The 19,115-nt window shown below is 41.3% G+C and overlaps 1 protein-coding gene across 1 annotated transcript; it reads left to right on the top strand.

Moving 5' to 3' along the window:
• Positions 1-47: 47 nt before the first annotated feature.
• LOC126928815 (nuclear hormone receptor family member nhr-25-like) lies at positions 48-15,678 on the top strand. Its single transcript, XM_050744654.1, has 4 exons — positions 48-715; positions 6,218-6,714; positions 12,079-12,156; positions 13,351-15,678. Exons 2-4 carry the CDS (start codon positions 6,556-6,558, stop codon positions 14,383-14,385), a joined length of 1,272 nt encoding a protein of 423 aa, XP_050600611.1. The 5' UTR covers positions 48-715; positions 6,218-6,555; the 3' UTR covers positions 14,386-15,678.
• Positions 15,679-19,115: the final 3,437 nt, after the last annotated feature.

Below are 19,115 nucleotides of genomic sequence, written 5' to 3'. Positions count from 1 at the left end.
CTTTCTCGGTCGACTAGGTAAGATAAGGACGAGGCGGACAAACGGACTGACGAAGGTGGCCAAGGTAGGGGATATTCAGTCTCGCGGCCACGTGCTACACGAGCGCACGCCCCGAGCCGGCCGGTGGTCCAGCCACGACGTCCGTCCTCTTCTTCTTCGTCCCGTTTTGTCCCACGCTTCCTCCTTCTTCCCTCCTTCCATTCTTCTTTTCGTGCACCTCTCGACATCACCTCCGTGTGTTTCTCATTCTTCTCCGTCGTTTCCATCTTATTCCCCTATATCTTTTTCCTATCTTTTTTTCAATCGCCTCCTTTCGATCGACCTTTTTCCACGTTTCCGTTGTGGCGGCTGCCTCCGTCGCTTCCGAGTGTCTCGCTTCGAATTCCGAGTAGACGCCGCTCGAGGTGCGCCTCGCGGCACCGGCTAATCGCGGGAACGCTCGAGCTACGAGCGCCTCGTCCACCATCTTCGAGAGTTACAATTTCGTTCGTCCATTAGTCTTCGTTACTTCGCTCGGCAGATCGGAGAATTTATCGTTTGGAGGATTTATTAAGCCCACGAGAATTTTATTTAGTGATCGCGAGTGTGTATTCGATCCGGGATACCAAGTTTCGTGGCAACCATAGGGATGGTTAACCGATCAAGAACAAAGCCTCGTGACAGCAGAATACTACACCAGTGAAACTCCGTCCATTCGTTGTCCCGTTAGCCGATGGTACGTGTAACGTGAACGAGAGCTTGTCGACGCATTTGTCAGCGATTAGAACGAAAAAAATACGTCGTCGAGTATACATAGCAGATCGATATCGGCTGATCCGTAGTGATTGTGATTGCTTTATGACACGCTGTGCGCCGGCAGAAACGTCTGACCACGAAGGGAAGATTCTACTTGACGCGCGAATAGAATCTTGACGTGCGTAAATTTAAAAACACATCAGAGTTTCTCCCGAGCTGTATGAATCAGTGAATTGTAAGGGTAGTGATGTCTTTTGTACGTTCAGCACGGTTTGTTTCTTCGAAATTAATCCTAAAATTCCTCATTTTCATCTATTTCATAGTGTTTCTTTATACCGTTCATACGCGTCCACGGTCGGACAATTACTTTACATCAAATTGTTGGTACGATGACAAAGCGTTGCTCCACAGAGTTTGTTTCTTCGAAAGATCAATTTTGAAATTCTTCTTTTTCACATACCTTTAGCAGCGGTTCTCGGTATATTCTTGTTCCTAGTGATTCTACGAACAAGAGCAAGTTCCATCGTATTGGAAATACGGTTTGCAAATTCGAAGAATCCGAACACAGAGGAGATCGGTTAAATTTCAGGACAATCGGGTTTTCTACGCGCCCAACGAGGTTTGTTTCCTTAAGAATCCACGATTCCACGATTCTTCGTTTTCGTCTATTTTAGATAAAATCTTGTTGCGTATCCTTTTATCAATAAGATAATTCTATCGTATCAAACCGAAGGGCTTGCAACGACAAGAAGGTAACTTCGATAGTTAAATCGTATTCATTAGAAGAGAAGAAAGGTACAGGCTTTACCACGAATATTGATTTTTATTATTGCGATGACTTTTGTAGCAGTTCTTTATGCCGACTCGAACAACTTTACCATAGAGTTGTTCGAATCGTTTTCTCGTCTTTGATATTCCCTCTTGCTGAACCTAAAGTGTACGACATTTTCTCATTCTCTCGTTATAATATCAAAGACTAACGGTGATTTAAACGACCCTACCTTACTGCATCGACTCGAATATCGATCTGTGGGTCAGGAATCGTGGCGCGCGAGTTTAACGAGCCAGCTAGCCTCTGGCTAGTACGAAAAATCAATTCGCTCCTCTCTCTCTTTTTTTCTGTTTCTCTTGCTCGGTCGATTTGGCGGCGTCGACGATTAATTTGTCACGACGTCCGGGCATAACAATTTCAACTGTCTGCAGTCGGTACCATGATATCCGTGTGACGTGCCGCTCACAACCGGTTCATTAAAGTTGCAGCCGCTCGTCACTCATTGGCTGCCACGGGCTGGCAGTGATCATGATGCTTGCGATAGAAAAAAAAAGGAAGGAAAAAACGAAGACGAACGAAGAAGACGAAACGAAAAAATGAAGCGATAGAAAAAGATAAGAAACGTGATGGAGGAGTAGCAAAGAGAAGGACGAGGAGAGAAAAAAGAGACAGAGATGTGTATGGGCGATACTTTTGACGCGAGTGTTTCACCTTTCAATCATTATTATTACGAACACCGATGTCTCGAATCGAATCACCGATGGTCAGCCAGGGTGAAAAAAATTGACGCACAATTAGGATATTAATGATGCGTGACAGCCTGGGAAAGTCGAAAAAAACTGTGCGAGCCGTTCATCTGTAGCGAACGCACGCCGTTTGTGTCAGACGAAAAGTATTCTACTCGCGTTGGAAGCGTATTCTACGTTTGGTGAACGCTTTTTCAATCTTGGTTAGGTGGTCTTCGCGTATTATACTTATATATATAGGTATATCCGTCTGTCGATCGTTTAGCTGTTTTTGGATAAGATCATTCTTTTTTCGTTCGTAAGATGTAGATACGTTTCGTTTGTGGGATCGACTTTTGGTTCTTAAATCTTTCGAATTAGGTTCGTAGAATATCTCCTTGGTAGTCGTTGAGATACTGAGACTTTAATAAACGATAACGATCCGATCCGAATCGATTATCGTCAAAATCGCGAATAATTTTTTAGAGAAAATTGATTCATATTCATCAGGATCAACGTTGAATGTCCGTAACTTAAACTAGAATACGTAATACGATTTTAATAATTTGTTTCAAGTATACAGATCTGTTAAAACTTCTACTGGGTCTGGTCGTTGTAAAAATCGCGAATAAATCCTACTATAAATTCTACCAGCTTCTTTAAAACATAAAAATATACCAAACTTGAGAATCTATCATTAGAAAAGTAGGAATATTATTTCGCGAATATGTTTTAGGAACGTTTCGAGCGTTAATTTCTCTTTAAGTCGAATATATGTGATATACTATGTAAAAATTCAAACTTTAACATTCGTCATAGTCGCTAAGAAGGTATCAAAATAATCTCAACTTTATATTTCTGCAAAAGAACTTGAAATCCGTGTTCTTTACGACAAACGTTCAGTGTCGGTGAGCTTGAGTAATCGGAATAGCTTCGCTGTCGACGGAGACCTGGTCGTTTTTAGTCCCTCTCGGACACGGATTGTGCGATGCTGCTAATCCAGCTTGCCAGGCGGTCTTCTAAAGAGTGACGCGATGTATTACGTTTGCATACACGTGGTAACGCTTGTGCGGGTAAAAGAGCGATTATTTCAAGGACTGCAAACTTGTTGCGCTCGTGGTAACGTTGCAAGAGCCTCTCTGTTCTTACCCGATCCCGCGGGGAATCGTTCTCTGAAAAATATTCGTTGGCAAATCGTGCAACGTGGCTTGTGTTCGCTATTTTCTCACTTGCTTCTTGTCCCATCCTTTTATGATTCAATGCCTACGTACAATTCTGCGACAACGAGTTCTCAGTGGATGCCTCTTTCGTTAATTTGAATTACACGCTTGCTCGGATTACACGCGAATTTTCACGTTTGTTCAGCGACATATTAAAGTCACACGGACATTAATTAACTAATGAATTCAGTTTGTTCGTTACAGAAAAGCCGTTATAGTCTTTCATAGTTTATATTCTTTATATTATATTTTTAAAAGATCGCGTTCGATGCAAAAAGTTTCCAAATACTGTTGAGACGACACAGTGACAAGTACAAATGAAATTAAATGCTTTAAAGTTAATTTCGCATTCTGTTATCTTCTGCTCCATCTCATTTTTATAGATCGATTTTGGCAAACTGAACGGTACTTGGCAAAGTGTGAAACTTTCCTTTCTCTTTCGCATATCTACCTTACTTATCGTTCTTCATTTCAGTTTCTTTTGGTACGAGTTTCTCACTTTAGTCGATATCGCGTTGTCAAAACTTTAATTACGCTTCGAGTTTTAATATCGATCGACACAACGTTAAAAAACCAGCGTTCGAACGATCTTTAAAGACCGAACAAGCAAATGCACCATTGGTAATGAACTTTGTCCGTGAAGGATCGTCAATTTCACGCAACAATTTAACGATCGGATCAATTATCGTGCGGAAGGGATCGGCTGATTACAAGCCATTTGCCAAAGCCGTTGAACGTTGCACGATGGAGTCTCGTCGTTAAATTGAAATAATATTACAATTTCCTTTCCGCGAAGCGCGTTTCACGATCGTGGAAATTCATTTCATCGCGTTATATTTCCCAGCAGTAAACGAGAACGGTTAAGGCCCGTAGAAACGTTGGATTTATAGGAGTCGAGCAGAGGCGACGATACGCTCGATGTAAACCGGTCTTCCGCGCCGCGATACAGCCACCTTAATTAATTTGTCATTATTTAAGGAAGACGTCTCGCGATAAAATGTACCGGCATCGCCGCGTCGCGGTCCCCGTCGTGTCTACCCGTTACTTCGTTCGATCGGTTCGATATCGTGCAGAGACTATTTTCCGAATCGGCTAGAAGGTGCATAGAAAGACGTGTGTATGTGTGTGTGTGTGTGTGTGTGAGAGAGAGAGAGAGAGAGAGAAAGAGAAAGAATGAAAACGGAACGTTTCTTCCCGGTCCATCCAATCGTCGATAGCTAGAAATCAATCTTCAAGCGGTTTCTTGAATATTTAATTTAGATTGTACGATGTTTCGGCGATGTAATGTATTTTTGGTACATATAGGAACAAGTTGTCTACAAGGAAATAAAGATCTTATTTATAGTTGAATCGTCGAATCCATGCCGTTTCCGGCTATGGATTTTGATACAATGGAATATTTCAATTCAAACATTAAAAATCTTATTGTTTGTTAATGCGAGAGCAAGATTGAAACATAGACATTCAAAGACGATAATAACACATTAATTTCAAACACCTAAAAGACACGTGTGGCTCATTTAGCTAATCACGATCTTTCGGCGCGAAAACGCGAAATTACATACATGTGTAAATTCTTGCACACGTCGTGTTGATTTCTACTTAAGTTTATGTATCTGATAATAGGATTCTGACGAATAGTCATAATAATAGCCTTGGCGGTGTTTTATAATGAAATATAAAAATATTTGTTGTCGACGTTAAAAAAGTATCACCATTGTCTGTAGAATATTTTTTTGACAAAAATACGTTTGCAAAGACTGCGTTGGTTTTTTTTCGGACGGATTAAAAAAGAAATCTCGTTAATCGGAAGCACGGGCGCGCTTACACGCGCCGCGGTTCACCAGACGTACACGGGTTCGGTTCCCGCGCATGGATGAAATTAATACGTGGTCGGCGCCGTAATTAGCGCTTGTATTTATGCGTCTCTTGCGAGGCGGGCTCCGTTAACATGGTAATGGCGTTACACCGCTGTAAACACGACATGTTATCTCGACGAGATTCGCGCAAGAAATGGCGACCGCGAATGGTTTCGGCTTCGCCGGAAGCACGCCTCCTTCGTGCAATTTTATCTGCTTTCATTTTCAAAGGAACGAAGAGTGCTTTACTCAGCCTTTTGGGGAATTTAATGAACATTCTCTATGTCATTGAGTTTCTCTTTGCCTTTTACTTTGTATGATTACTGTGAGAATTAAGAATAGGCAGAGTATTATTGAGATTCTCACTTCGCTGTTCCTTTATTTATTTCGTTTTATTTTTCATATATACATATAGTTTCTACTTTTTGGCGCGAGTTGAAATATTTCTTCTTCTTCTTCGATAATTTTGAAGCTTAAATCCGAAAAAAAAAAAAAAAATGAAATGATATCGTTGGTTAATTGGATAACAGTAAAAATTTACGCACGTCAGTCTTCGAATCAAGAGTATTAAGTAACCGTTGTGAAGTTAATTATCGTGTTTCCGATTGTACATTTTCTACGCCAAGCTCTTTGCTCTTCCAATTATTTCTGCCAGAAAGTTTCAGTTTCTGGCGATCTTCTCGATACAGGCTTCATACTTAATAGGAAATACGGAAAGGAAACAGAGCGGTGTAACGTGTCGGTTAAAACCATCAGAATCGACAAATATCATCTATCGTTTTACAAAAATAGAAGATACATATATCTAAAGTATTCATAATCCATTCAACACATGTAATTAAGCAGCGTGTAGGCCAAGTGTTCAGTTAAATCACGAAATATCACGTTCCATATTTATAATTACAGTAGAGGCTATCGAATCGACCCAAGAAATCACGTTTCTTTCCACGTACCAGCCGCAAACACCAAATCACACTACAAAATTAACCTCGAACGAAAGAAAGAATTTGAAAGAATCTCTCAAACGATAATAAACGGGAAAGTGGAGGGAAGGTGGCAGAGGTCCCGGTGGTCCCGGGTTTGCCGGGAGAGATCGTGAGAATCCGCGGTGGCCCAGGAAATTTTCAACGGCGTCGGCACTTGTAAGACACGCACGAAAATGTTGGGTCGCGACATCGAACACGGAACAGACGGCTCGAGGGACCGGCGTGAACGGTTTGCATCGAGAGATTAAAGAACATCGAATGGACGTGGGCGATTTGTCGAGCTCGGCAGGATTGGCTGGGAGCGGATCCATCCCTGTAGCAACGGGTGTTGGTGTCATTACAAGTACGACATCCGCCACCGCGGGGTGGTGGACGCCTACGTCGACGATCGCCACGGCAGCGGCCAACACCGACGTGGTGAGTTTTATCTTTTTCACTTTTTCCTTTCCAAATCTTTCTTTCTTCGACTCGCGTCTTCTCGTTTTCCGTATGTAAATTAATCGGCAAAAAGGATATGATACGAAATGGGTACGATACAATGGATAAGAGTGTTGGTATAGAACAGTTTTGCTTCTAAATGCTTCCGTAATTTACTAGGTATATAATTTTTTACAAAATGTAACTTCCAAGTCTAAAGATTAAATATATCGTAATTTATTATCAAGAAGGAATTGGACATTAAAATTAAATGACAAAAGATACATGATAAATTACCTTTATTGTAAATTGGTAGGGGAATTGACTCTGCTTCTGTTTCGTTTTGCCGATGTGAAGCAAACAGGACAATGATTCTGTAGAGCCGATATGAGAACCAGTTATAATAGAAGCGATGATCGGAACAGACAACGTATCGGAGATTGCAGTTCATTTGTATCAATTAAAATTGTTATTTTCTATTATCGGAACGATTCATAAAATTGTTCAGCTTACGTAATTGCACGAATGATTTAATATAGGAGATATTTCGAATTCCTCGATCGTGGTGCGTGAGTGAAAATTATTGGAGATAGCGAATCTTCAATAAGATACAAACATGGAGTTACAAAAGATGATCGGAGCTCAACTATGAAGACAAGCAATATCTATTAAACGATCAATTTCAGTTTCTTACGTTTACTATGTTTTGCTAAAGGCAGTAAGTATATTACTGACTCCTTTAGTAGAGTATTATATTTTACTAGCTTTTCGCAATGAATGAAGATGTAAAATGTTCGCAACTATTTAAAGACACAAAGGAACTCATCTTACACTTTTTTACAATTACTGTCTTTCCATAGTTCGACATGCCCATTTTATCTCTAATAGTTTGATTTACAGTCACATAACGTCATTCAATTATAAAGGGAAAACCTATCCAACATTTCAAAACCTCGGTGCTTCCATACTTTCTTACAACGGTGTCTTTATTCTCCTTGCAACTTTTCTACGATTCTGCTACATAAAATAATCTCGATTTCCTTAGAACTTTCTCATTCCGCTATACTCTTATTTTACAATTTTCCTGCATAGAGGACATAAATCGTCTCTCATATAAATATTTGTGATAGTATTTTATAAATCTCGAGGGATTACATTTCTCCAGAAAGTTGTAAATATTCGCGCAAATTAACGTCGTTTATCGGACGATTATAATTTTTATTCTCACAACTAAAGAAAAATGAAGTTTACTTTTCTATATTATATCTAATTAACTTTGTCCAAGTGATAAAATTTATATCTTGTATCGCATTTGTATTCGCTTTTTGAATCGCCTGTATAAGAAAGTAATGCAGCTTGGTTGCAACGATTAAAATAACACCCTCGCAATTTTCTCATTCCACCGACATTCCTACTTCGCAATAAAATTCTCCAACGTAAAATGATCTTAATTTTCGTACAATTCTCTGGTCTCAAAGATCATCTACGTCATCTCCGTCATCCACGTCATCTTCAACCCTTCCAGTAACAATTACCCAATAAAAATCCCGGGCAATTACGCTTCATGGCCTCCCAATCGCAGTGCTTGACTCCAGGATAAAAAGGCTGAGGAGAATAAAGGCACCGTTGTTCCGACAGGCCTACATTTCCCAGCAGCGCCTTTTGCTGCTGTGGGCCTTTTGAAAAAAAGTGGCGTGAAGCGTGCGTGCGCGCCACGGCGTAAAGGCGAATCATCAGCCGTGTAACGCGGGGAAAAATATCCCCGGTTAGCACGCTACTTTCATTTCTTCCTCGAGTGTCATTCGTCATCGGCATTACCTTCGCGCCGTTACTTAATGAGACGTCCCCGTGCAGGATGCGGGTGTGCGATTAAGCGGTCGAACCAAGAGAGGTCGAAATATCATGGCGGTCGAGAGACATCTGGTAGAATGCGTTAGCCTATGGTTACAACCATGGATGTGTGTTTCGACGTACACCAGTGCGTGTTGAATCACCTAAGATTCAGCACCGTAATTTAATCTTGAATTTTGCACAGAATAAACAAATTTGTTGTTGGTCTATTGATCGCTAATTCTTGATATAATAACGAAAGGATTGAAAAAGTATCGTGTATAACGTATGAAGAATGAACGACTTTTTTAGGAAGACACATATAAGGTATACCAAAGAGTTGGTGCCAAACTCGAGCAACGCGTGGTGCTGATTAGGACGAATAAAGTAAATTTCAATAAACATGGGTCTAAATAACCCTAGTTTCAGAGTTACAATTCTCTCTCTTGCAATTCGGATCCAGTTTTTTGGTTCTTGTAAAACTCAAGTGCCACTTTCTGTAACTTGGTTGTAATTACATTTTAAAGTTCGAAAACATCGAGAACAACGAGAAGAGCGAGCATACTATACATTAACATCCCCTGGTTTAAATATTCCAGTTACTAGAATATACCATATCTGTGGACCATGGGGCTCTGCAAGACGTCTCATAACAGGGTAATTGTACTTGAAAAAACTACGTATAGTAACTTGAATAGTTAAGCGCCGTGGCATGAACAACGGAAAGGATGGTGAAGATGGAGGGACTAGTGGCAGCGCCAGAGTCCATCGAGGGGACACGAAGAACATTATTTAGTTCCGTTGGAGTGTACCGCGCGAGTGCAGGGATTAGAAGCAAGGTGACACAGCCGCGTCATCTGTTGGATGTTTAACCTTTTTTACCTGGGCTCGGGCTATGCGCTTTAGCCGGCCGTTCCCACAAGAAGCCATCAGCCGCCGACTCACCCAGATACGCGGACTCGGTGAAACGGGAAATCATTTTTGATACGCGCCACGGTACGAACGATCATCCTTTGGCGCGACGGAAGATCGTCAGAGGAGAATTTCGTTGATTCGGTGGGAATCGATGGCGTCGAGGTTTCTTTCTTTGGGTTTATAATTGGCTGTATATAAGATGGCATAGGGTGCATGATATATATCAGTATTGTACTAGTTGTATTCCCCGTATCAGGATATAATTATGAGTAACAGAACGATTATATCGTATCGTTTTATGGATGTATAACATAATTGAATGGATGATATTAGCATTGTTATATAATTGTCTTAAGTATGACGAAGATGATCTCTATTTAATGAGAATTTTAAGTTGACAAATAAAAAAAAGATATAAAGTATTACTGCTAGAGTAAGTCTGATACTTACGATCAACGATGCTGGTGACCTTATATGCTTGGTCAAAGATCGTTAAATTAATAAGACATCATCAAAAATTGTTTGCTGAAAGATGGTGGAAAAACAGATCCAACAATTCTTAAAAGATGGCATAACATTATCGTGCCACTTGTGTTTCCCTTCATTAACCAAACACTGATCGTTTTTACAGTCCAAGTATCTTCCCATCAAACCTACCACATGACACTTCGACAACCATTTGTGATTTTCCATGCAAAGACGATCGACGCTATTATCTTAGCCTTTAAAGCTCTCCGACTCCTGGTTTGCTCTTTCACGAAGAAAACGCGAGGATCGTAAACAACACGTCAGTTTCTCTCATCATCGAATCCTCTAATTACTTTTTTTAATCCTTGTTCGCTGTCGATCATCTCGTCCAGCTCGTCAAGACACCTTTTCACGCGTAACCGATTACCACATTACATTCCACGCTCGAACTATCACGGACACGCAATGTCTAAGCAAAAGATGGATCAAATTCTTTCGAGTAGAACGTCAAACGAGGCTTCTCCTCCGAATCGCTTCCATCTCACGCGAGATACCACCGTGTAACGGATACGTATACCAACGTATCGATTAAAACGCGAAGAAAAATCGAATTCTAAAAATATTTCGAAACATCTATGGTGAACCTTTGATCCCCGCCGTTCCGAGAGATTCTCGATTCTCTTGAAAGTACGCATGCGAGTTGATGTAATGTTATTTCGACGTACGCTCCCTTTACACGGACGCTTGCATTTTCGTTACGAAATCGCAAACTGGTATCGATACACCCTTCGTTGCGATATGGGAATCGAGCCTAGCACGATTCTTTCGCGCGTTCTCTTTCGCGTACGATTTTATTTTTGTTACCGCTTCTTTACATTAGACGATCTTCGGATATTATCTTCTTCGTGACTTTGTTAAAGGCACTTTTCACATATCCATTACGTACACCGACATTGTAATATCGACTTAAAACAAAAAACTTTCGATGAAATTGATCGATGTATCTCGTATAAAGATTTATAAAGTGGGAGTAAATTCTATACGCAGATATTTCAAATATTTTCAATAAAAATTCGATCACCGATGAACATCTCGACTCGCAATCACAAAGATGAAAGTCAAATTCGACACACCCTCCCATTGAAGCATTGTACGAAACAACATGGTTATTTACGAATCGTATGCACGTTCTCCCGTCCACGTACGATTTTACCTTTCCCGTGTCGGTCATCCTTTCTCGTTGGATCGTCGCGACCGAACCTCTGCGTTCTACACGATGCAGTCCGTAATGACTGGCTAACTAGGTTTTAATAGGAACATGGTCTCGCAACCGAATCCCCGGTTCTTCTTGCAACCTCCGGGGAGAAGGCAAGAAAAGGTCCCCTTTTTATCGTGACTACGTCTCTTTTCGAACATGCACACACACATACACACACGCACACATCTCTTTCTCCATCTCTGTACATATTTCAACGATTCTCAACTCTTATGAACAAGTTGCTCGGTGATTGGCGGCCAATCAAATAACGTTACGATCGATTCGAACGGAATCGCCATGCCGCGAATCGATCCCATCATTCACGTATCCTTTTCTCGGTCGTGCGATAAATCACGCGCGAATCATCCAAGACTTTTCTCAAAGATACACGGCATTCGGTACACGCGTTTCAATCTTAAATCGGTGTACGGTGTAGTCAAAGGTTTAGATGAAACAGTTGGACGTGAAAACGTCACGGGATACTCGAATGTCCTATCGACTAGGAGCTGGTCGAACATCGAAATGATAAATCCCAACGTCGCTAAACGGTGTCCCGCGATCGTCACTGAAATAAATAGCGTTAGCAGCAGGAGCACCGTCGATGGATATCGTCGATGCTTTCTTATCTGGTATCGTTTGCCTGCATCCAAGAAATCACTATTCTTTTATCGTTGATTTTTCTTTGCTTTTTTTCTTGTCTTCATCGTTCGTTTCTTTCTCTTCGTCTTTCTCTTCTTCGTCTACATCGTGGCGGAGATCGTCGTGAGACGAGCAAGAAACGCTTCCATGATTGGCACATATTGCGCGTGCTTGCAGCATGATCACCGCTGCATTCTAAGCGTCTTCGGTTTCTTAGCCGAAGCGTAACCACATGTCGCATCTTTTTGTTGCAGATGAATCAGCTCTGCAGGGTCTGCGGAGAGCCGGCCGCGGGTTTTCACTTCGGGGCCTTCACGTGCGAAGGTTGCAAGGTCAGTATCCACGAACCCCTTTGCTCTCTTTAGATCATCAGACCGACGGAAAAATTTCAATGGCCGTTTATATTCTCGCATCTTTCGCTCCTACTCTTCGTCTTTCTCCTACCCATTTTTTCTTTATCTCTTTTCTTCCTCAAGGTATATGTGTGTGTGTGTGTGTGTGAATGTGTGTGTATATATATACACATATATGTATATGTATATATATATATGTACATATTTCGAACACACATTCGAATGCAAATAAAATTGTAGCCTTAAGCGTGCAGACGCGTGCATCATCCTCACGTTACAATTACCGGACACTGTACCGACCGTGTTGACCCACGGGTCTCCGGTTTCATGTTTCTCGTGGAAAGTTCGAATTCGTGTTTTCGTAACCAAATTGATCGATTGTGTATAAAACGTGTAATTTCTTTGCGGTGATTTCTTTACACGTATTGGTCGTTGCTGGAAAGAATGCAGATCTGTTTGGGTTGTAATAGAGCCATCTTTTATCGACTTAAAAATAGGGCACGCGTTTTTCTCCTGTCGATCAAAATAATTCTATCTGCGAATCTCGTTAGTTATATTTTCAGTTACGAACAGCATTGTTTTATTTTATTACGTTTATTTAGATAGAAAATTACTCTTAGGCACGATGTAAACGAGCAATTTTTTCTCGTGCGTTATTATTGAACAGCAAACAACGTATAAAATCGTCAGACGTGTTACAATCATGTATGCACATACGTACAGTGGTTCGAAAATCTTAGACATCTTCTACTTTCAACTTAATCTAAAATTTTACTATTTGCTATTGATTATGAACTTTAAATTGCGCGCGTGCCTTAACAAAGTCATTGATATAGTAGTAGCCTGTACTTCCGTTAGTAGAGATAACCATCAAATTCTTAGCGTCTTCATTATGTATTTAATTTTTTCAATTTTGTAGCTAGTTCAATAACTGTTTAAAAATTTTCGAGCAGAGGTTTTATACAAATACACTGGACCGCAAGTTCGTCTATTTCCTCGTATAAACCAGCAGATTGCTGAAACGCACGCGATCACGCTCGTCTGTATCGTGTCTTAATATAATCGATAATTTTCCTTCCCTTCAATTTTTGCAAGGGCTTCCATCGACTTTAATTGAAATTATTAACTCCATTCATTTAACAAGCCCGCGTCGAACGTTTCTCTTCTCCACAGTCGTTCTTCGGGCGCACCTACAACAACCTGGGCAGCATCTCCGAATGCAAGAACGGTGGCGTGTGCGTGATCAACAAGAAGAATCGCACTGCGTGTAAAGCTTGCCGGTTGAGGAAGTGTCTGATGGTGGGTATGTCGAAGTCGGGCTCCCGCTACGGACGCCGCTCCAACTGGTTCAAAATCCACTGCCTCCTCCAGGAACAGTCGCACCAGGCTCAAACGCGGCTCATCAAAGACCCAAAGTCCGCGTACGAGAAGGCGTTCGGCTCGTTGGACGTGGCGAACAATAACAACAATAATAACGAGAATCCTGGTACAACGAGTGCCACTAGTGTCGTGGGTATCGTTACGACGACGACCACCACCGCGAATAGTTACCATCACCACCATCATCAGCATCATCAGGACAGGTTTCCAAAAAGAGACGACCTGAGGCCACAGGATATTCCTGCTCAATTAAGGGCACCAGATATTCCAGCAAGAGCCAGCCAGGATCCTCTATTGAGGCCGATGGACCTGGTCAGGGCACCTCACGAATTACTCAGGCCGGAAGTGTCCAGGTTTCCCATGTGGAGAGGACCGCCATTCTTTCATCCAGCTCTTACACACATGCAGCTATTAAACACGCCATTTTTCCCGTTTCAACAACGATTCATAGTCCCCTATGTGAACCAGGTTGGCACACCACAAATGGTAGCTAGCCTAACGAGTTCTTCGAGCGATAGCGTGAGTCCTAGGTCGACACCGTCGCCTAAAAGGGACGATGACAATCGAAGTGCCCGTGACGAGTGCAGAGAAGTGGACGGAGGTTGTCAAAGGAGTCAAATAGAAGCATACGATAAGAGTCTAGCGTTTCTGCGTTCTTTGGGTCCAGAGCAGGAAGAACCGATCGACTTGAGTATGAAGGCTGGCAAGATGGACGGGCAAGAGGTGGATGCGACTGGTAGCACGGAAGAGGAAAGGTCGACGGACAGCGAGGACAACGAGCTGCTACAGGACACGGGGCCGCCCCTCGATCTCACTAGAAAGACGTGACCCTGCTCGGCCAGCTCGCGGACAGCTTTCGATAGGAACTGGACTGGTTGGTGTTGAATCGTCGCTCGAAGGCGTTGCTCGGAGAGCTGCCAGCCTCTTTCGCGCACAGAGACTCATATTGTTGCCCTTTCGCGGGGATGAGGAGATGACTTACGACGTTTGTTGGAGATCTTGGGGAGAGTAAAGATCTTGCGAAGAACGTGGAAGGAAAACGCTTTTCGTCGAATAGGGACGAGACGAAACGAAGATGGAGAAGGCGTTAAAGGAGTGGTAAAAGATCAGAGAATCGAGTGAAATAATGCGAAAATAGCGGCGTGGATGTAAAGGAAAGATATCTGGTATGAGAAACTATAAGATGGAAAGGGTGAAATAACGGATGGACATCGACAGTAGGAAAAGTACGGAAGAGCGGACGTCACCAGCCTTACATTGCACGAATGACTTTACGATCAGCGATCGGGTCGACGTAAAATTGCTCAAGCCCTCGGTATTAGCCGACAGACATACACGGTCCCTTTGGTCGGCTACAGCTTCGCCAGGTGTTCGTTGACGAAGTAGCCGAAGATCGGCTCGATACATCCTTACAACGAGACAGACGATTGTGCCTTAACCGGTGCCTTTTAGCTCTCATACATGTTCGAGTGCACGAGAGGGAGAATATATATACATGTGTGTGTGTGTGTGTGTTTGTGTGAGTGTGACAGAGAGAGTGCCAGTAAAAACCACGTGATAGTTTAACGTTAAATAATAATCGCGCTAACGTACGCGTGTAACGAGTTCGTACGCAGGTACGGACACATGTATGTATTATATATTATGTCTGTGCGTGTGATGCGTTCGATATTTTTGTTCTTTCGTGTAAATGCGTTTGCAGAACCGCGAAGTAAGCGAGAGTGTTCGAGAGACACACGAAAGCTCCGTTTCTATCTCTCGACGCTCGGGAATGGCCAGTGTTTCGTTAAGCCGCATCGAGATTTCTTTTATTTATGTCGAGCCTTATTTAACGCGATTTTAATTACTTGTTAGTCTGTCAGTCTCACGAATACGTCGGTGTGCACATCTTTTCTCCTGGAATGTTCTGACATTCCGCAACGGTCTGTGTTTTAATTTTCACGTTAGAAGATCGTAACTCGTTATGGAGACTACAATGTGAATTGCAGATGTCGATGAAAAATAAAAAGTCACGAAGTTAAAGAAAAGAATGGGTGATGAGGATTAGACGATAGGCGTACAAACACTCGGTAGTGTTCGACGAAAAAATACAAAGTAAAATAAAGAATATTGTATAACCAATACGTAGCGCCTTGATCGTCGTTCATTAAATATCTCCTCGTTTCCCTTACGCGACCGTTCGTAATCGCGTACTTATATACACCTCGAACTCGAGATGGTATTCGATTACTTTCGTCTCGCGCGTCTCCTGCATTCCGTACCGTCGCGTCGCCACGAAAACGCGCACGGACGGATTTGCTTGGAGCGTACGCGCCCAGTCGCTGCGCACTTTATCGCACCGAGTTATTTATTTAGTAATAAATTTGTACGCGCGCTGATGTACTACGAGAAACATGTTTTCTCGGATAATTTCGTTCTAACGCGCGAAACGCCTCGCGAGGACAGCTTCTCTAGCGATTCCTCTCGTTTGAGGACGTCGCGCGGATGGAAGATGATAAACGCACGTTAAAAACGCTTGGTAATAAACACACTTGGTATATATCGATCGTAAGGCGGACTGTGCGATCTAACGCTTGACTTAACCGTGACACGAAAACATCTAGAGAAAAAATAAAAGTGAAGGAAAGATAAAACGGATTTAAGAAGATTTCTTCGACACGGTTTCGCGAATCCTGTGACGAATAGGTGACTTAAGATGATGTCATTGCACGGATCGTTTATCGCTAATTACGTTGGTCTGGAATCGAAGAAATTTCACGGTATAATATATCATAAACTACGATAATTTATGAAGCAATGGGGAACTGGAACAGCTGTGATTTCCATTCGCGTAAATCTCGTATCATGTTTCTAATGGGATGCCTCGGTGATTCTGTTTAACATAAATTTTTATTTCTTTTTTCTCGTAGGCACTTCTTTAATTGGTCGATTAAAGACTCGTATATAAACACGATCTATCGACGACAGAGTTATCGTTACTATTATTGGGTTGGTCGAAAAAATTCGAAGACAACTTTTCGGCGAATTTTTATCATCCATTGCTTTATCATTTACATATTTAGTTCCATGATTGTTATTTAGAAAACCTTCGTTTTATTCAGTTACGAGTTCTTCCAAGTATCTGCAAGTTCCTGTTTAATTTTGTGGCGTTAAAATACTATTTACTGAATGCAATGAAGTAGAACGTTCCAGCAAAAGTTTGACAATTTTGAACGCTTTGTTACTTTTTTTAATATTTAATAAATTAAACAAATCTCTGTTTAGGTTCTATTTTGTTAGTTGCATACACTAAATGTAAATTTGCATAAATATCCACGGAATAATGGACTTGCACGAAACTTAATACTATAAAGCTGTCAGAAACCCTACGAAACATCCCAATAACTTAATACGTATCTCTTTTCTTCTTACCCTGAACTCGAACGTCGGTAATAATTAATCCCAGTGAAGAGAAAAACGATGTTAAACGAACCAGTAAACTTTCCTTTCGACTAAGTCATCCAATTCGACGAATAGCTGGAGATTTGAACGAGTGGATCGGGAGACTTCGACAGGCGCATAAGCGAGACGGTTTCCGTATGTGACAGCTTTTCTCGGTTTGTTCGACGGCGAGAATTCATGGGGGCCGACATAATCGACAGGCCACGACGGTGTTCACCTGCGTGCACCTGCGTGTATTCACGAGCACTCGTACGCGTAACCCCGGACATTCGAATGCCTTGGGATCTTCTGTTGTTGACTTAGGTGGGACGGAGAGAGGTGAGGCCACTCGATGTCTGTCGAACCAGCTCTAGTGGTTTCTGGCCCGACGATTCAGGTTCCCGGAGCTTCTGGCCCCCACGTGTGCGGCGAAAAAAGCGCTACCAACGCACGATGACGTGTGGGTACGCGCGAGAACGCTTCGACTATTCTTGGATTACGTAAATTTGTCAAGCGGAGGTTCCCTCTTTCTTTCTTTTTCTCTTCTTTTTTTGCAAGATGCTTTTAGACGGAACGGATTGTGTAATCGTCGAAGAGATGATATTGCTGTTTGGTAAGATTTTATGGTTTTACACCACCTTTGCGGCATGGTGGCACTTGTTGAATTTCTTAGTTCTTTATATTGTAGTTTTACGCAGTGAAAGTTTTGTTGGAAAAATTTCGTAAGATATTTATTATCTAACATCATAATAGATTAATTTTCTAAATGCAACAACAGTTCGCGAAATCATTCGATTAGATGTTAATTTCAAATAACTATAGATTAATTTACTTGAATAAGTAAATGATTTTTATCAATGAATTATTTCACTATTTATCCATTAAATGAAATCATTTTTTATTTTATTTGACAGAGTTAACCACGATAAAAAATTATCTGATTTGATCTTAAAATGAAGTTATTCTTCCTATGTTATTTAGAAGGTAAAAATAATAAAGTAATATTTAAATAAATTTATTTTCATTTCGAATAAAATTTGTAAAAAACTTCAACTAAATACTCGAAATGCAGCACTCTCTTTGCTAGTATAGTTAAAAGTAGTCGCAATCTTTATTCGATTTTACTGATGTAATTTAAAAAAGATGCAAGAGGTAATTGACGCTGACGATAGATTAAGCCTATTTTGATTTCCATCGTGAAATAATTTACAGGGAATAGAAATTCTACTCTCTCCTTTATGAAATCTGTTTTTCATTTGTTATACCCGGCTCAAACGCGTCTCGTTCACGATATTCCTTCTATATTACGTTAATTTGCGCGCTGGATGCAGATCCTACGAGGCCATACGACACCTGTGACGCCGTACATCGCGCCCACGTAAATTATCCCAGGAAGATTTACGACGCATCTCGAGTCGCGCGTATACTCCCGTGTCTCGAAATCCTCGGACGAGTATTCGTTTGTTATTAGAGTCGAAATTAGAAAAAAGAAAAAATCGCGTTGGGTAGATCTCGATAAAATTATCCTCGAAAACAGAAATCTCTCTTGCTCTACACACTCGTACCATATCGATCGTTTATCAACCATTTTGTCCCTTTCTCTCTTTCACATTTATAGTCATGATAAAATCTTGCGTTACGTATCCTACCACTCTAAAATATTTAGACACTGGCTTAATTTATAGGAAATTGTAAATAGCGTTCGTTTGCTTCGACAAAATTCTCGGAATGATCCTACAAATCGATCAAAATGTTCAGACATATATTCTCACTCATTCACTCTCATATTGACACGTATTTTTCGACGTGTTGTGTAAATTTCGACAAACAGAATCGTCATAAATAACAAAGTTCTTGTTTGAATGTAGAAAAGACGAAAGTATACCATAAGAATCGAAAATTCAAATTATCCATTCAATTTCAATTTGTATTTAGCTGCGTATTATCAATTTCACGTGTCGTCTAATTATTCACAACTTCCTCACCTTCGACTGGTCATTATCGCGCTTCTGTTAAAGAAATAAAATGCAATTTTTCACGATCCGTGTTGGAATATCAAAGAGAACGTTGCGTCACAGTGGCAGCGTGTTCTTGGAAATAACACAAAGCAGCTCTGATAAATCGTCGTGAACAATTTT

The sequence above is a fragment of the Bombus affinis genome, chromosome 2 (genome assembly GCF_024516045.1).
Source record: "Bombus affinis isolate iyBomAffi1 chromosome 2, iyBomAffi1.2, whole genome shotgun sequence".
NCBI lineage: Eukaryota > Metazoa > Arthropoda > Insecta > Hymenoptera > Apidae > Bombus > Bombus affinis.
The sequence above is the reverse complement of the archived record's forward strand: the minus strand, read 5'-3'. Positions and strand labels throughout refer to the sequence as shown.

Coding starts and splice junctions, on each gene's coding strand:
- LOC126928815 (XM_050744654.1), top strand. CDS start 6,556: ATGGACGTGGGCGATTTGTCGAGCTCGGCAGGATTGGCTGGGAGCGGA. Junction 6,715..12,078: donor CAGCGGCCAACACCGACGTG/GTGAGTTTTATC, acceptor TTTTTGTTGCAG/ATGAATCAGCTCTGCAGGGT. Junction 12,157..13,350: donor TCACGTGCGAAGGTTGCAAG/GTCAGTATCCAC, acceptor TCTTCTCCACAG/TCGTTCTTCGGGCGCACCTA.